The 16,120-nt window shown below is 39.9% G+C and overlaps 1 protein-coding gene across 2 annotated transcripts in view; it reads right to left on the bottom strand.

Annotated features, from left to right (window-relative positions):
• Window positions 1-14,713, bottom strand: part of LOC143860599 (syntaxin-43-like) — a 28,030-nt gene extending 13,317 nt beyond the window's left edge. Inside the window, exons 1-2 of one of the 2 annotated variants that reach the window (XM_077371320.1) lie at window positions 14,204-14,713; window positions 3,665-3,706 (exon numbers count right to left, since the gene is read on the bottom strand). In XM_077371320.1, coding sequence (XP_077227435.1) covers window positions 3,665-3,706; window positions 14,204-14,394 — 233 coding nt within the window. In that variant the 5' untranslated portion in view covers window positions 14,395-14,713. The remainder of the gene's footprint in view (window positions 1-3,664; window positions 3,707-14,203) is intronic. The other variant, XM_077371321.1, reaches the window with a different exon arrangement.
• Window positions 14,714-16,120: the final 1,407 nt, after the last annotated feature.

Below are 16,120 nucleotides of genomic sequence, written 5' to 3' on the forward strand. Positions count from 1 at the left end.
TTTACTCTGTCAGTTATTCCTACACATGTACACGGGATAGTATCACTCGTGTTCGCCGCAAACAATATGGTCTTCCCCCTGTCTCACGCCTTCATCTCCATCTTCCTTGCAGGATGCTCCTACAAATATATCTATCACTTCTGATATTTCAGTTATTTCTACTAACCTCAATGTTGTTTCTGATCTTGATCTTCCTATTGCTTTCGGGTGTGTGGATGTGCTTACCAAATATATGTTACATAATTCTATATCTCCTTACAAGGCTTTTCATAGAGGGGTTGAGACTATATCGATTCCCCATACCATTCATGCTACATTGAGTCACCCCTGCCTGGAAGGCAACTAATGTTGAAGAGATGGCCAAATTTCAACGTAACCATACTTAGGACCTAGTTTCTCTACCGCTTGGCAAGAAACATGTTGGATGCATATAGGTTTTGTTGTGAAGTACCACTCTGATAGCAATGTTGAGAGGTATAATGCATGTCTTGTTGCTTGGGCTTCACCCAGAAATGGTCTTGATTACAATGCCACTTTTGCTCCTATGGCCATGTTGGCCTCGGTTTGGGTCCTTTCGATCACCATCAATTAGTGTTGGCCTCTTCACCAACTTTGATGTGAAGATGAGGCGTATATGACTTACACCCAGCTCTCTCCTTTAGGGGGAGGATGGGAAGGTATGTCGCCTTCATAAGTCTATGGTCTAAAGCAATCACCATGCGCATGGTTTCAACATTTCAACAGTGATGATACGTACATGGGCTTTCTCCAATGTCATTTTGATCACACTACATTTACTCATGGAGGCACAGCTGGCAGGACGATCCTTTTAGTTTATGTTTTTTTTTTTTTGAGAACTTAAAAAAATGATAAATTTTAACCTACCAATGCCAACCCCACCTTGGGGTTTTAATCTGCACACCTTATCCTCCCTTCCTTCCCATAGAAAATCTCAATGTATATGCTCTATTCACTTCACTTTGGCCAGAACTTGAAAGAGGGACATATGTTGAGGATTCTCTTAGTTTATGTTGATGATATTTGTTAAATAACCAACTTCCAAAAGCTTAAGCTGTTGGAGAAAGGCGTTATTAATCTTTTATCCTTTAACACTCCCCCGCACGTGTGGCCCACTTGGCAAACACGTGGCACATGTGGTCCCACTTTGGGCCGACCATCGCATGTGGATTTTGCTATCTGGGAGGTTTGAACTCGAGACCTTTGGCTCTGATACCATGTTAAATAACCAACTTCCCCAAAAGCTTAAGTTGTTGGAGAAGGCGTTATTAATCTTTTATACTTTAACAATATTATTCTCACTGGAGATAATACAACCTTTATCACCCGTGTGAAAGGGGAGCTTGGTTGATTTTTGAAGTGAAAGACTTGATAGCATGAAGTTCTTTTTGTGTCTTGAGATTACTCAATCTAACAAAGGAAAATTTCCATCTTAGCAAAAGTATGCCCTTGATCTATTGAAAGCACTGGAATGTTAGGGTGATCCAAAGCCCCTTCTCCATGCTAATGAGGGCAAGCTAATTTCCGATCCTCAGAAGTACTAGAAAAGGTTTCAGATTGCGACATTGGAATGTGTTTTTCAGCCGTGGTGGAAATAATAACATGTTGGTTTCGGATGAAAATTTTGGCCAAAATCGAGTAAAATTACGATAACGTATGGAAGCATATGCAAATGATGGACATTATGGGGTTGAACCTGTAACTCAACGGTTCAATGCTTGAGGTCGCAGGTTCGATCCCAGCTTTCCTATAAAAAATGGGCATTAAGATGAAACTTTAGGAAGTGCTAGAATCATGGTTTTAATTCTCAACCGGAATCGACACAAAACAATCGAAATGTTTCTGCTTTTATCCCCACCAAAACCGAAAACGAAACTACCGAAATACATAAACTAAATCGTAGGTGTAATAGTGGTATATACTTTTCAAAAAAAAAAGTGTAATAGTGGTATACCATATACTATATCAATATGTATTACATAATTATATTTATATGAATTGCATGCGAAATGTGGTGCCTATATTATGTATAAATATTTATGTGACTTACACGCGAAATGTGGTATGAATTGAATTATCAAACATGCGTGATGGAGCGTGCCACTAGGTGTTCGATGCTTTTAAACCATTATGGATGGCTGTCTTGCTTATGTGATGGTTCCTAAGTGTGTATTTGTGCTTATTCTATCATCTCCTGAAGTTTCATCTTTAATTTCTATTATTTGCATACATTTCCATATATTTCTGTGATTTTATAGGATTTCCATCGAAATTTCCAACCGAAGTCGAAATGTTTCTGTTTCCGTGGCGACCAAAACCGAAATTTAAAAACTTGGCTAGAATAAGTACGAATGCACATCCAAACCAAATCACATAGGAAAAAAACACCCATGATGATTTAGAAACATTGAACGCCTAGTAGCATGCGTTGTCGCGCATGTCTTTTTAACTCAATGCATACCACATTTTGCATGTAATTCATATAAATATTCATACATAATACATACACCACATTTCACATGCAATTCATATAAATATAATTATGTATAATATACCACTAATACACTTACGGTTTTTGTTTCGCTATTTGTTTTGGTATCGGTTGTGTTTTGGTGGGGAAAATAGAAATATTTCGGTCATTAAGTGTCGGTTTGGAACCAGCGTCTGATGGGTCATCTTATCTACTTGATAATTACTCGGAAGGATATCCACCTCCGCTGTCAGCGTGGCTAGTCCATGCATGCCCCCCATTCTCCTCACCTTGTTGCAGTACGTCGCATCCTTCGCTACATCAAGTATAGGCATGGTTGTGGACTTGTGTACCATCATCATGGTCACCTGAATATCTCAGCTTATACGTATATGAATTGAGTCGGTCACTAACAGACGCTCCACATCAGGACATTGTGCCTTCCTAGGTGATAATTTAGATACATGGAAGAGCAAGAAACAATCAGTTGTATCTTGCTCTAGTGCGGAGGCAGAATGTAGGGTTGCATCAATAGGTGCATGTGAACTTCTATGGCTTCATTCCCTCATCTCTAAGTTGGATTTAGATACTAGGGGTCCAATGCCTCTCCATTGTGATGATACAGAAAGCTCTGTGTGCATGTGTCTAGTAAAGAAAGTTTACAAAAAGTTACTTTTTTCAGCAGTTATTTTTCAATTTTGTTCTTGTGGAATGATCAACCATAATGAGTTCAATTTCAAGTAGCAAACAAAGAATGTGATTGCTATTCATAGTCGATTCTGACAATACTTGCCGCGCTTACATTACTTAAGGATCAAGGCAGCAGCAATCACTACTGAGTGTGCTCGAAAAGGAAAGTTCACTAAAATGGATTTATAGAAGTTTAAAATGTCATAAAAAAGTTGTGTTCTTCAAGTTGCCAAAAATAGATTGAAAAGGAAAGTTGAAACATGAGTAGCAACTACAGAGGGAGAAACAATTGAGAGCTGACATGGAGGAATCGTTAACAGAAGAGAATGCACAACTACAGTCTACTTTATGGAAGATGCAACTTCAGTTAAAAAAAAACCATTGCTGATAAAGGAGCGAGAATCTGTGAAAAGGAGAGCAGAGCAAATTCAAGATACAACTAATCTCTTGACCAAAGCATGTTCAGAGGTGTAAAAAGAGACTAACTGATTGCCGATATTGCTCTGTCTGAAATTGAAAGGGATACTTCTGGAATTGTGATGATACAAAGCATTTCGGAGGTTGAAGATATTAGCATTCCCCTCGTAAGGAAAATTGCATGGAATTTTCTCTAACAATAATTCTTTGTGATAAAAATATTGCAATGGAAATCATGACCTATCAAGCATAGCAGGATCATCCTCAGCAAGATGCTATTTTTGGCATGAGCATAGCAATGAAAGCTATCGAAGCTAAAACTTCATGGATTTTAAGATCTGGAAGAATGATTAATTGCTGGACTGACATAGACTTGTGAAAAGTCATTACTAATTATTAGAAAGCAACCTCAACATAATCGAGAAACCGTTCTGTCAGAGAATTAATTAGGAATATCAGTCGGGCGTTTATGACTTGTATAGTTGATTCAATATAGCATTTTAAACGAGACATCGAGCCCATCAATACTGCAAGGTCTTAGTTTCCGGATGGCCGAGTTTGAATGAAAAAGGAAAAAGGTTGTAGTACAATTAAATCTGCTTGGCACTGTACGAGAAGTATTGGAACAAAAATACAATTGAGCCAAACATATTCCAAAGCAGCTAACAAAAAGTCAATTGAGTGAAACATATTGGAAAGCAGCTATGTACCCAAAATTTGTTGTCAAGTGTTGGCTGATTTTTAAAAGAAGAATCTTCATGGAAGGGAATTCGAAGGTTGCTCCAAGAAATGTTTAAAGCATGAATAAGAGAAATCTCCCTCTTACATTTTCTTAAAACACTAGTTAGATACAGAGATTTTGACAACATTTTTTTTTGAAAATGGAGATATTTGGACAACTATTTCCATCTGGTTCTCTAGATATATCTATTCGACTGTTGACCTAATCAAAATCTTTCTAGATGGTTGGCCAAAGAGAGAGAACCACACAAGGGGTTATTGGAGCTGGGAGGCAAGGCGTCAACCTTGTGGGAACCATGATGCAAGTGATTAAAACCACTTTTGAAGATAAATCTATGTCAGATCAAGGTAATAATCAGAAATCACTAATTAAAACCAAGTATACTGTCACAGTCAACCTTTTGAAGTTTAAGTGATAAACTGATAATTTTACTGTTTCTTGTTTCATGGAAGTTAATGAGTTTATAGCAAACCTGATTTGGACTGAAGTTATCTAGTCCAAACAGCAAGAGGAGTGATCTGAAATCAACAAAGATGGGGCTGTGAAAGGCAACGCCAGGGATATAATTAGCGTGGGTGAATAGTATTGCATTTTGCAAAAGGCGTTAGAAAAGTAAACTAACAATTACATAATATTTCGGAAAGGGTTAGACACACTGTGGGACACGTCTTATGAAAATTAAATTGAATCAGATCCTAGGTTTTCAAACAAAATCATCAAAGAAAATAACTCGTACTTGAAGCTCCATCTGTTGGTGAGGTCAGTCACCAAAGAACTTGAAGGTCTTTGATAAACAAATTACTCATATCATAGAAGCTCATATTGTTCAATCACCAAATAACTTGAAGGTCCTTGAATAACAGATTACTCGTATCATAGAAGCTCGTTTTTCATCCGATTATCCAATGGGTCATATATTGTTATCCTAGCTTATCTATCAAAAAATAATCAAGCTGATATTGCTTGCAATTCTTATATAAATATTGGTTTGTAAAGATCATCATCACTTCCAACATAGATGGAGGTCGGCTAACTTGGATGCGGATGTGCTGGCAAAACAACGTTCTGAATGTAGAGAGCTCTTTATTAGCGATAAATACCAAATTGTATAGTGTTGTTTCTTTGCTGTTTGTTTGTGATTTTTGCTTGGTTGAGCGATAAGTTGACTGTTACGGTTCGGAGTGGTTTAAGGGTGTTGGGTAAGTTGCCTTGTTTCCCACGACTAGGCTTTCCTAGTTGTGGGGGGAAACCAAAAGAGGCAAGTGCTTTTAGGTTTTGTGGAAAAACCTAGATATGTAAAAAAAAGTGAAAGGGGTTGCTTCTCTTGGCAAGATGGGAGAGAGAGAGGGCGGGAAGGGAGATAGAGAGTGGGGAAGAGAGTTTTCTATCAGTATTTCTTAGGTTTTTTCTCATAGTTTTTTTCCTCTCAGATTGTCCTTGTGTACGGTATTCGTTGAGAGGACAAGGAAAGGGTTGCGGTTTATGGGTTTGCAGGTTAATCCCATTGTAATCCTTGTATTTTGATCGTGTTTTCACCTATGGATGTATGCATCTTGGTTGAACCACATAAAAACTCAATGTTCATCTTGTGGTTTGCTTTTATTTATACTTTTCAGATTTTGTCATATTTCTCAACAAAGGGCCTAGCCCAACGTGTTCCATCAGTCTCGTGACTTTCGTCATATTGGTTAGCTCTGTTCTAAAAGGCAGCTACCCAGGCAGCCTAGGCGCCGCTTAGGCGCTGGGCACAGCAAAAACGCACCGCCTAGGCCCTGGGCGTTTAAAAAAGCGGTCTCACCGCCTGGGCGTTATTAGGTGGCCGCCCAGGCCCTGGGCGTTTTTTACTTTTTGTTATTATTTAATGTTTAGTGCTTATGCATAAAATGGTTTGGATTGTTATGTATTCAAGTATTTGTATTTTATATAAAAAATGCAAGATATTATGAAAATATATTAATATCTAAAAAAAATGAAAAACGCCTCAAAATGCCTGGGCGCTGGGAGGTCAGTCAGCCGCCCAGCTCCGCCCAACGCTTTTTAGAACATTGTTGGTTAGGTACCTAACATTTGGTATCAGAGCAGCCACCGCGTTGTGTTGCATGGATTGTTTGCCTCCCTATGCCGAATTCGTTTCGACACGCGAATCGGGCATGGAATCGTGTGGGACACATCCGGTTTCTTGTCGTAGCCGTGTCCCACATGAATCTTGTTCTTCAGGAGAATCCAACACAACACATCCTCTCTTAATAAAAACCCTAGCGCCTCAACCCTCTTAATAAAAACCCTAATGTCTCAACCCTATATATATATATATATATATATATATATATATATATATATATATATATATATCATATATATATCATGAGAAAAGAGTTCCTACACCCTAGTGTAGATAAGTTATCTACACCCTAGGCTTAAAATACAGTGGTGGCCACATTGTTTGGGTGATCCAAAGCATTCATTTGATGGGCCCTCACATAGATAGTGTATCCCCAAAAAAATCAGCTCCGTATGATCATCCCAACCCTACAATTTGTGGAGGTAAAAATGGACGTGTATAAACCTTCACAAATCTGTCCATTTTTTGCCTTCACAGTTCGAAGGGTTAAGATGATCCTATGGAGCTGATTTTTTTGGGCACACCCTATTGATGTGAGGGCCCATCAAATGAATGCTTTGGATCACCTAAACATTGTGCCCCCCACTGTATCTTAACCTAGGGTGTAGATAAACTATCTACACTAGGGTGTAGGAACTCTTCTCTCTCTCTCTCTCTCTCTCTCTCTCTCTCTCTCTCTCTCTCTCTCTATATATATATATATATATATATATATATATATATATATATATATATATATATATAAGGTTGCAACGGTAAGGTTGCTCCATCGTGACCTGGCTGTCACGGGTTTGAGTCACGGAAACAGCCAATCTGCAAAGCGCAAAGCAGGGGTAAGGCTGCGTACATCTAGCCCTCCCCAGACCCCACAATGGCGGAAGCTTCGTGTTAATAAAAATTATTGAATCCACAAATCCTACTTTTGGGGTTTGCTGAATGCGGCACTTCAAATCCGTGTCACATTTCGACACACAAATCCTAATCCATGCAACACAGCCACCACGTCACATGTTTGAGTCGCATAAGAGGTGACCTATGGAAAGGACTACTCGGAATGGGTCACCTAGTAAAAAAGCTGGAGTGAAAGCCGTAAGAGTGAGGAGTTACAGAGTGGGATGCACGGAAAAGGCAACCCATGCAAAGGGCTACGTAGAAAAAGGTCATACAGTGCTTAAAAATGCGGATGTGGCTCGGACGCGGACAAGAAAAATCCTTGTCAACGCAGCGCGGACGCTGCAAAGAAACCGGTTCACGCGGCCACTCGATTGACGTGGTCATAACTCGGGAGAGTTAAAGGAATTTTTATTAATCTGTAGGGAAAAAATGCGGAACGCGGATGCGGTGAAACATGGAACGTGGCCAAGATAAAAGGGAGTTGACTCGGGTGAGTCGACGCGGCCGCGGAAGAGTTTTAAAACTATGGGTCAGGGTAGGACTGTCAATTGGGCTGAGCTTGGGCGGGCCTGAGGTGCTCAAGCTTAGCCCAAACTCCACAACGGGCTTCGAGCCGAGTTCGGGCTTTCCCATCACCTCTTATTTTCTGCACGAGAAAAGACTATAAGGCAAGCACAGAGTAAGGAGACCGGGTACCAGCTCAAAGACAAGTTAACAACCAAAAACTTGTTGAACATTCCATCCAAAAAAAACCTGTTGAACGTATTCCTGTGTAAGTGTTGAACTAGAAAACCATTTAATATCATAAAGAATAACATAGAATGTTTAAATACCTATTTAATTAATATCTACTGTTATTTTTAAGGGCATAAAAAATCCTGAAAAATTATATAGTAAATATATTATCGGGCCCGGGCCTATAACGAGCTGGACGACCCTTGATCAAGCTCAGTATGGGCGGGCTTTTAGCGGGCCGAACGGGCGGGCTTCGAGCTTGCCCATCCCGATTGACAGTCCTAAGTCAGGGTGAAAGTCTCCACAGAGTGTCCCGTTGAGGGCAATGGATGCAAAAGCACCGTGGAATGTTACTGTCTAAGTGGGAGCCTGCCTAGGTATGAGACTAGGCGGGACCCAACCTACTATGGTACAGGTTTAAAGGGCTTAATCTAACGCATTCTCTAGGGCTTTTGGCGTATTGGCTAAGTACCTGTTATGTGCATTTCTTATGATATATGTGGGGTGGATTATGATGTAGTTTTTATTTAGTTATTGTTGTAATTTTTATTTAGTCATGGTTTATGGGTTTTAGCATAGTGGGTGTTGGTTGTTGCTTATGTATCTTTTAAGTGGGAAAATGGGTAGTTCATGTGTAACTACCTTTGTGTTTGTATTTAATTAGTTGTATTTCAATGAAATGGAGGAAGAAGAAATTTACAGCACAAATGAGACTTTGTTCTAGGAGAGTGATAATTCCTCTCGAATCGAGCCATTAGGAGGTCAGGTTGCCTTGAATCAACCTCTCTCCCTCTTTTCTCTATTTTTATTTTGTTTATTTTTGTTACGGTAGATTAGGCACATAACAATTGGTATCAGAGCCGTCGATCTTGCGCCATGGTTGCGCCTTCGGAGTTCTAGGAATCGATACGTGAAGATCTGGAGGAAATTAAAGCATTGGTTTCGAAAATGATTGAAGGATAAAACGATTTGGAGAGGGCTTGGAAGAAATCAGCAAAGCGATTAAGGAAATGCGAAAAGAAGATCAAAAGTTGAAACTTGAGCAACCTATTGTTCGTAGGGCTGCAACAGGGTCGGGTTGGGTCGGGTTTTTCAAAACCCTAGCCCAACCCTGGATCCCATTATCTCGGCCCTGACCCGCCCTGACCCTGAGTCAGGGCCGAAAAACCTCAACCCATTGCCCGCCCTACAGGGCTCAGTGCTGGCCCTGGCCCGCCCTGATTGGCCCTAATTGGGCAGGGCCGGGCCCGGCCGGCCCTAATTGACCCTAGTGCAAATACCTGTTAAGAGTGCCAAAAATAAAGCAACCACTTATGTGTCTTTTAAGTGGGAAAATGGGTAGTTCATGTGTAACTACCTTTGTATTTGTATTTAATTAGTTGTATTTCAATGAAATGGAGGAAGAAGAAATTTACAGCACAAAGGAGACTTTGTTCTAGGAGAGTGATGGTTCCTCTCGAATCGAGCCATTAGGAGGTCCGATTGACTCGAATCAACCTCTCACCCTCTTTTCTCTGTTTTTATTTTGTTTATTTGTGTTATGGCCGGTTAGGCATGTAACAGTACTTAACATGAACACTCCCATTTATGCATAAGACTATTAGGATACAGAAATAAATGAGAGATGTTTTTTTTTATGGTAAATAAGAGATGTTATTAGTTACCACGACGGCCTAGGAAGCACGGGTACTCTCCCGGGGCTCCCGCACCCGCACCCGACACGTATGGGGTGCGGGTACGCCCCGGGTACGTCCGGGGTACGTACCCCCTTTTTTAAAAACAAAAATTGGTTTTGCGTGTCGGGTGCGCACCACGCGTACCCGACACGTCCTGCTTCTTCCTACTGCTTCTCTTTCCTCTCCTGTACTTAATTTACTTAAGATTTACATGTAAATAACGGAATACCCCCCTTTTGGATTTATTAAAAATAGTTTCAACACCCAAATCTAAAAGGAAAAAAAGTCAACTCTCCAGTTCTAGTACAAAATTCAAAGAAAAATGGTCGGTCAAAATTTTAACTTTCTTAACTTCCAAACGGTGGGGTATTTTTCAAATTTTAAAAATTCATAAAATCTATTTTGTCCAAACATTATTAAATCCCAAAAGTCCGGTAAAAAAAATCTCACAATTTGGTCTCTAAAAATTATTCATCTTGTCAGGCACTGGTCAACACACTAGTGACAGACTTTTTTTTCTAATGAATGATGTATTGATGCCTCATGTTATGAAATATGGAACTTAATCACTTAAGAAATGAAGAGTAATATTAGAATTTTCCATTTTGGTGATGTTATTGTTATTTGATTGCTCTACAATTATTTTTTTTTAATTTTTATAAATATATAATAAAATATTAAAATATATTATTATATTCGGCGTACCCGAACGTACCCGCACCCGGTTTTTTTGGCAAATCACGTACCCACGTACCCGTGTCGTGTCGTACCCGCACCCTGTACCCGTACTCGTGCTTCATAGACGACGGCCATGACCAACACTAAATCCTCTACCTCAGCTCTCAGTAGAAGTCTAAAATCAGAAACTCATGTACCTTGGCTCTTAATAGGAGGCTGAAAGTCAGAAACGAAGGCAGCACAATCCTGAGAGATAACGGGGAAAGAATGCTCTTCCTCAGCGAAGGGAATGCCATACACCGTGCTGAGAAGAGCAAGGGACAAATTTTCAAACTGAGGTAAGATTATTGACTTTACAAGGTGTGACGTTGTCTTGGGTGTGCAATGGCTTGCCACACTTGGTCCTATAACCTGAGATTTCTCAAAATTAAGAATGGAATTCAAGATTGGAGGACGACGTCATGTGTTACGTGGGGGTAAACTGGTAAAGGAGGTTCGGTGCATATGATTTCTAATCACCAGATGGGAAGACTTCCAAGGAAATCTGACCAAGGGGCAGTTGCACAATTGTTTTCTAACAACGACCCCTACTGAAGAAGTGATGCCGTTGGACCTTGCTGATCTGTTGAACAACTACATAGATGTATTTGCGGAGCCAACAGGATTACCTCCGGAACGCTCTCATGATCACTGTATACCTCTGTTGCCTAGCAGCCAACCCACAAATGTCCGCCCCTACCGGTACCCTTATATGCAAAAAAATGAAATTGAACGTTTGGTAAGAGAGATGTTGCAAGCTGGCATTGTGCGACCTAGCACTAGTCCGTATTCATCACATGTGCTATTGGTACGGAAAAAAGACAGCACCTGGAGATTTTGCGTTGACTATAGAGCGTTGAATCGGGTTACTGTCAAGGATAAATTTCCTATTCCGGTAATTGATGAGCTGTTGGATGTGGATGAGCTTCACGGTGCACAATTTTTCTCCAAGCTAGACCTACGCTCGGGATACCACCAAATCAGAATTCATCAGCCAGATATTCCCAAAACAGCATTTCCCACGCATGAAGGGCACTACAAGTTCCTTGTAATGCCATTTGGACTCACTAATGCACCATCCACTTTTCAGAGCTTAATGAACCAGGTATTTAAAGCCCATCTTCGCAAATTCATCCTTGTATTTTTTGATGACATACTAGTCTATAGCCCTACCTGGACAGACCATTTACATCATTTGGAATCTACGCTTCAAATACTTCGGCAAAACAAGCTCTATGTTAAGCGTTCAAAGTGCTCATTTGGGTGTACACAGTTGGATTATTTAGGGCACATTATCTCTAGCAATGGAGTAGCAACAGATCCAGCCAAAACTGAAAGTATGGTTAGCTGGCCAAAACCCAAAAATCTAAAGGCTTTACGAGGATTCTTGGGCCTAACGGGCTATTATCGTAAATTTGTGAAAGATTACGGGAAAATTAGTAAGCCTTTAACATCGATGTTAAAAAATGATTCTTTTCTTTGGAATGAAGAATCTGACTTGGCATTTGAGAAGTTAAAACATGCTATGAGCACAACACCAGTCTTAGCCCTACCAGATTTTTCACAAGAATTTGTGATAGAATGTGATGCCTCGGGAATCGGCGTGGGTGCAGTATTATCTGCTTATCGCACAATGGCAGACCTATAGCATATACTAGCAAGGCCTTGTTACAAAGGAACCTGGGACTTTCAGTGTATGAAAAGGAAATGCTTGCTATAGTACATACTGTTAGCAAATGGCGTCCTTATTTGGTTGGCCGACATTTTCAAATTTGGACGGATCATCAAAGTTTGAAATATTTTATGGAACAATGTATAACAACGCCAGGGAAACAAAAATGGTTAACCAAATTAGTGGGTTATGATTATGACATTGTTTAGAAAAAAGGTGTTGAAAACAAGGTCGCTGATGCTCTTTCTCGCAAGATAGAGTATGAAGGAGAATTGAAAGCAATCTCGTCACCACATTCAGATTGGCTATCTTCAATTAAGGAAGAATGGGCGAGTGATTCTGAACTTCAGCAACTAATGAACAGATAGAAACTGATTCATGACCACCATCAGGTTATACATGGACAGCGGGTGAACTTAGATATAAAGGGAGACTTGTTCTCAGTTCAAAATCTTCCCTACGAGAAAGCATCATGCATGAAATGCACGGAACACCAACTGGTGGCCATGCTGGGGTGCTTAAAACTTTAGAGAGGCTCAAACGGTCTTTTTATTGGCGAGGCATGAAAAGCTGAATGTGATACTTGTCAACGCAACAAAGGAGAAAGTGTTACTTATCCTGGCCTACTGCAGCCTCTACAAATTCCCACAAGAGTTTGGACTGAAATTTTAATGGATTTCATTGATGGTCTGCCCAATTCTCATGGAAAAAGTGTTATTTTTGTGGTTGTGGACAGACTTAGCAAATATTCCCACTTCATACCAATGGCTCATCCTTATACGGCTTCAACTGTGGCTCAAGTCTTCATAGATTATGTATTCAAGCTTCATGAGTTCATCTTACGATGAGTTCATTCCACTCAGCCACTAAAACCACTCCCTATGAAGCTGTTTACGGGCAAAAGCCTCCTACACTAGCTATGTATACACCTGGAGGCACCAATGTCGCTGCATTAGACCAGCAACAACTAAAGGAACGGGACAGCTTTATTCGTGTCATACGTGCAAATTTACAGCAAACAAGGCATAGAATGAAGCAACAGGCGGACCGACATCGAACTGAAAGAGAATTTCAAATTGGGGATTTTGTTTACTTGCGCTTGCAACAATACAAACAGTCCACAGTTGTTGTGAGAGCAAATATGAAGTTAGCACCTAAATTTTATGGTCCCTACAGAATTTTACAACGATTGGGACCTGTTGCATACAAACTGGAGCTCCCGGAGGGTTCTCGCATTCACCCTGTCTTCCACGTTTCTTGTTGGAATGTAAACTAGGACAAAATGCCCAATCTCAAAAGGCTTTGCCATTAGCAAATGGAGCCTATAGTGATGTTGGAACGAAAAATGGTGAAGAGGAATAACTGAGCTGTTACACAGGTGCTTGTGCAATGGACTAATAGTAATAGACCTCCTGAAGATGCTACCTGGGAGACATGGCATGAGCTCAAAGAAAGATTTCCTGATTCCGAACCTTGAGGACAAGGTTCAGCTTCAAGGGGAAGGGAATGATACGTTCCCAGCCAACCACTTCATTTCAGTTATTGTTGTTTTAGTTATTCCCTCTTTGTTTTGTGTGTTTTGTTGTTAGCATGTTTAAGTAGTGGAAGACAGTTACAAGGTAGAGAGGTTTTGTAACTGAATTTGGCATTGTTATATGGGTATGTATTAGATATGAAACAGCAGCATTTGTCTTTCTGTGTAATTTTATGTGTAAATTGTAGTATTCAGAGGATTTCCCCAAGAAGAGGGAACTTCTTGTGTTGATTTTGTCTTCTTCTCAATTCCTGGATGCAACATTTCCTTTTTTTCAGAAAAAATACTAAGAAATTCTACCCATCCCACAAACACTGTTATATCCGAAAATACCTCCATGAATCAAATGGAACAAAATCAATCATAGAAACGGACATTACCTTTCAAAAAAAAAAAATCATAGAAACGGACATTCTGATCTCAAAACTACCAACACAGTTCACAAAACCAGGCCAAAATAAAAAACTATGTAAAGTATAAACACATGAAATTGAAAGAGAAAAAAGGAAACCCTACCTGGAATTCCCGGGATCTTCGGAGCTAAGAGGCGCGTAAGAACGATTCGGATGAAGCAACGACGCGGTAGCCAATTCGATCACCGGACCGCCCGGAGAATATGAAGAAGACGATGAATTCGTCGTGCTTCGAACATTCCGTACAACATCCCTGTATGTTGTGTACAGAAGAGTTCGATTTCTCATCGCCATGGACGGAGAAAAAAAAAAAACAAGACGGGATAAAGGATTAGGGCTTTCTGTACAAAGAAAATGATCAGATCAAACAGTACGCCTCACAAACAACGCTTTCCCAACCCAATATTGGTGCCTATAAGGCTATAACAAACCAGGGTGCTACGTTTAGTCGCCGGAATTTTTTTGATTCTCGGGACTTTTGTAGAATTTCCGCAGCAAACCCACGATTGGTCGGTGGGCCCAAAATAATCACAGGAACCAAAATAACCCCACACGGAACCCTGGAAGGAAAAAATAAAATACTCCTAATAATTCAAGCAACCAAACATGGGATTTTTATTTTACCAGGGTACGTCCAGGGAGTTTCTTTTCCCACCACTCTCCGAGAAAGTTTTTTGTTCCACAAAAATCCAAAGAACCAAAAAAATTCCGGCAACCAAACCGGTGTCTAACCCAACTTGAAATTAAATCGGATCAGGTTGGGACTGGGAGTACACGTCCACACACCGTATAAAATATTGCCGAGTGCGCGTGAAGATTGGAGGACTAGGATCATCCTATGGTGATGAAATTCGGGTGCAACAGGAGTCTTTCTATATGTGAAATTACTTAAAATATCTCAGTGCCAATATCAGTAGCCTTGATAAATATCGGTTAAAATTAAGTGTGCTTCGCCCAAAACCGGCCCACGTAAAAAAGCAAAGTAACCACAGTTTCTTGGGACTCATCTCCAAGAGTTGGAGTCCAAAAAACGTTTCTATAGCTACTTGTAGAGACTGTTGGGATTAAGAAGGGTGCTTAGAAACCCGTGTACGGGTGTGGCTCTTTGGCTTAAAGTCATGAGTATGCTCCTCATTGACGCGAGTTCAAATCCTGGACTTACCCGATGAGCCTGGTTTTACAGGTGATTGCGCGAATCCATAGGGAATAGTCACGTCCTAAAATTGGGGTGGGATACCCTATGTCATAAAAAAAACAAGGGAAATTCTCAAAAAAATGTGATTTTTAACTGAAAATCTCAAAAAAGAGTTGAGTTGGCTAAATTCTCAAAAATGGGTGAAACGTATCCCAGGGAATGTTTTAAGACAAGAATGCCCTTGAGTTGCTTTTCCCTCCAATAAGGTAAGATACAAATCCCAATCAATTTCACCTACCCTTTCTACCTTTTTACCTTCTTCTTCCCCACCTAGGAACCACTATTTACCACTATACAGTGGTTCCGAGGTATAAATAGTGGTTATGAGGTATAAATAAAGATTCACACATTCTATTGGTATTTCATTGGGTGTCAAAGTTGCAATGAATTTATGAACAATGGGTTAAATATTTGTCTAAACAATCGGATATTTATGGTGTTTGATGGTTTAGATGGCCTAATACTCGTTCCCAAGAGTTTAAATTGTGAGATTAAAAAATTTATGCACTCAAAACCATTATAAAAGTGAGAATGAGTGTATTTATATGGTTTTAAACACTCGGAACCACTAATTATACTTAAGAACCACTATTTATCACTATATAGCGGTTCCGATATATAAACAGTGTTCCCGGATATAAATATTGGTTCATACATTCTAATAGTATTTCATTGGGTCTCAAAGTTGTCATGAATTTATAAACAATGGTTTAAATGCTCGGAACCACATTTAGATGAAAGGAACAACAATTAATTCCTTCTAAGCACTAGTTGTGGTTTCAAGATTACTGGGAACCACAATTACAGTCAAAACCACTATAAAAA

This window comes from Tasmannia lanceolata, unplaced genomic scaffold (genome assembly GCF_043159265.1).
Source record: "Tasmannia lanceolata isolate RefF3 unplaced genomic scaffold, GAP_Taslan_0.1 ptg000037l, whole genome shotgun sequence".
NCBI classification, from domain to species: Eukaryota; Viridiplantae; Streptophyta; class Magnoliopsida; order Canellales; family Winteraceae; genus Tasmannia; species Tasmannia lanceolata.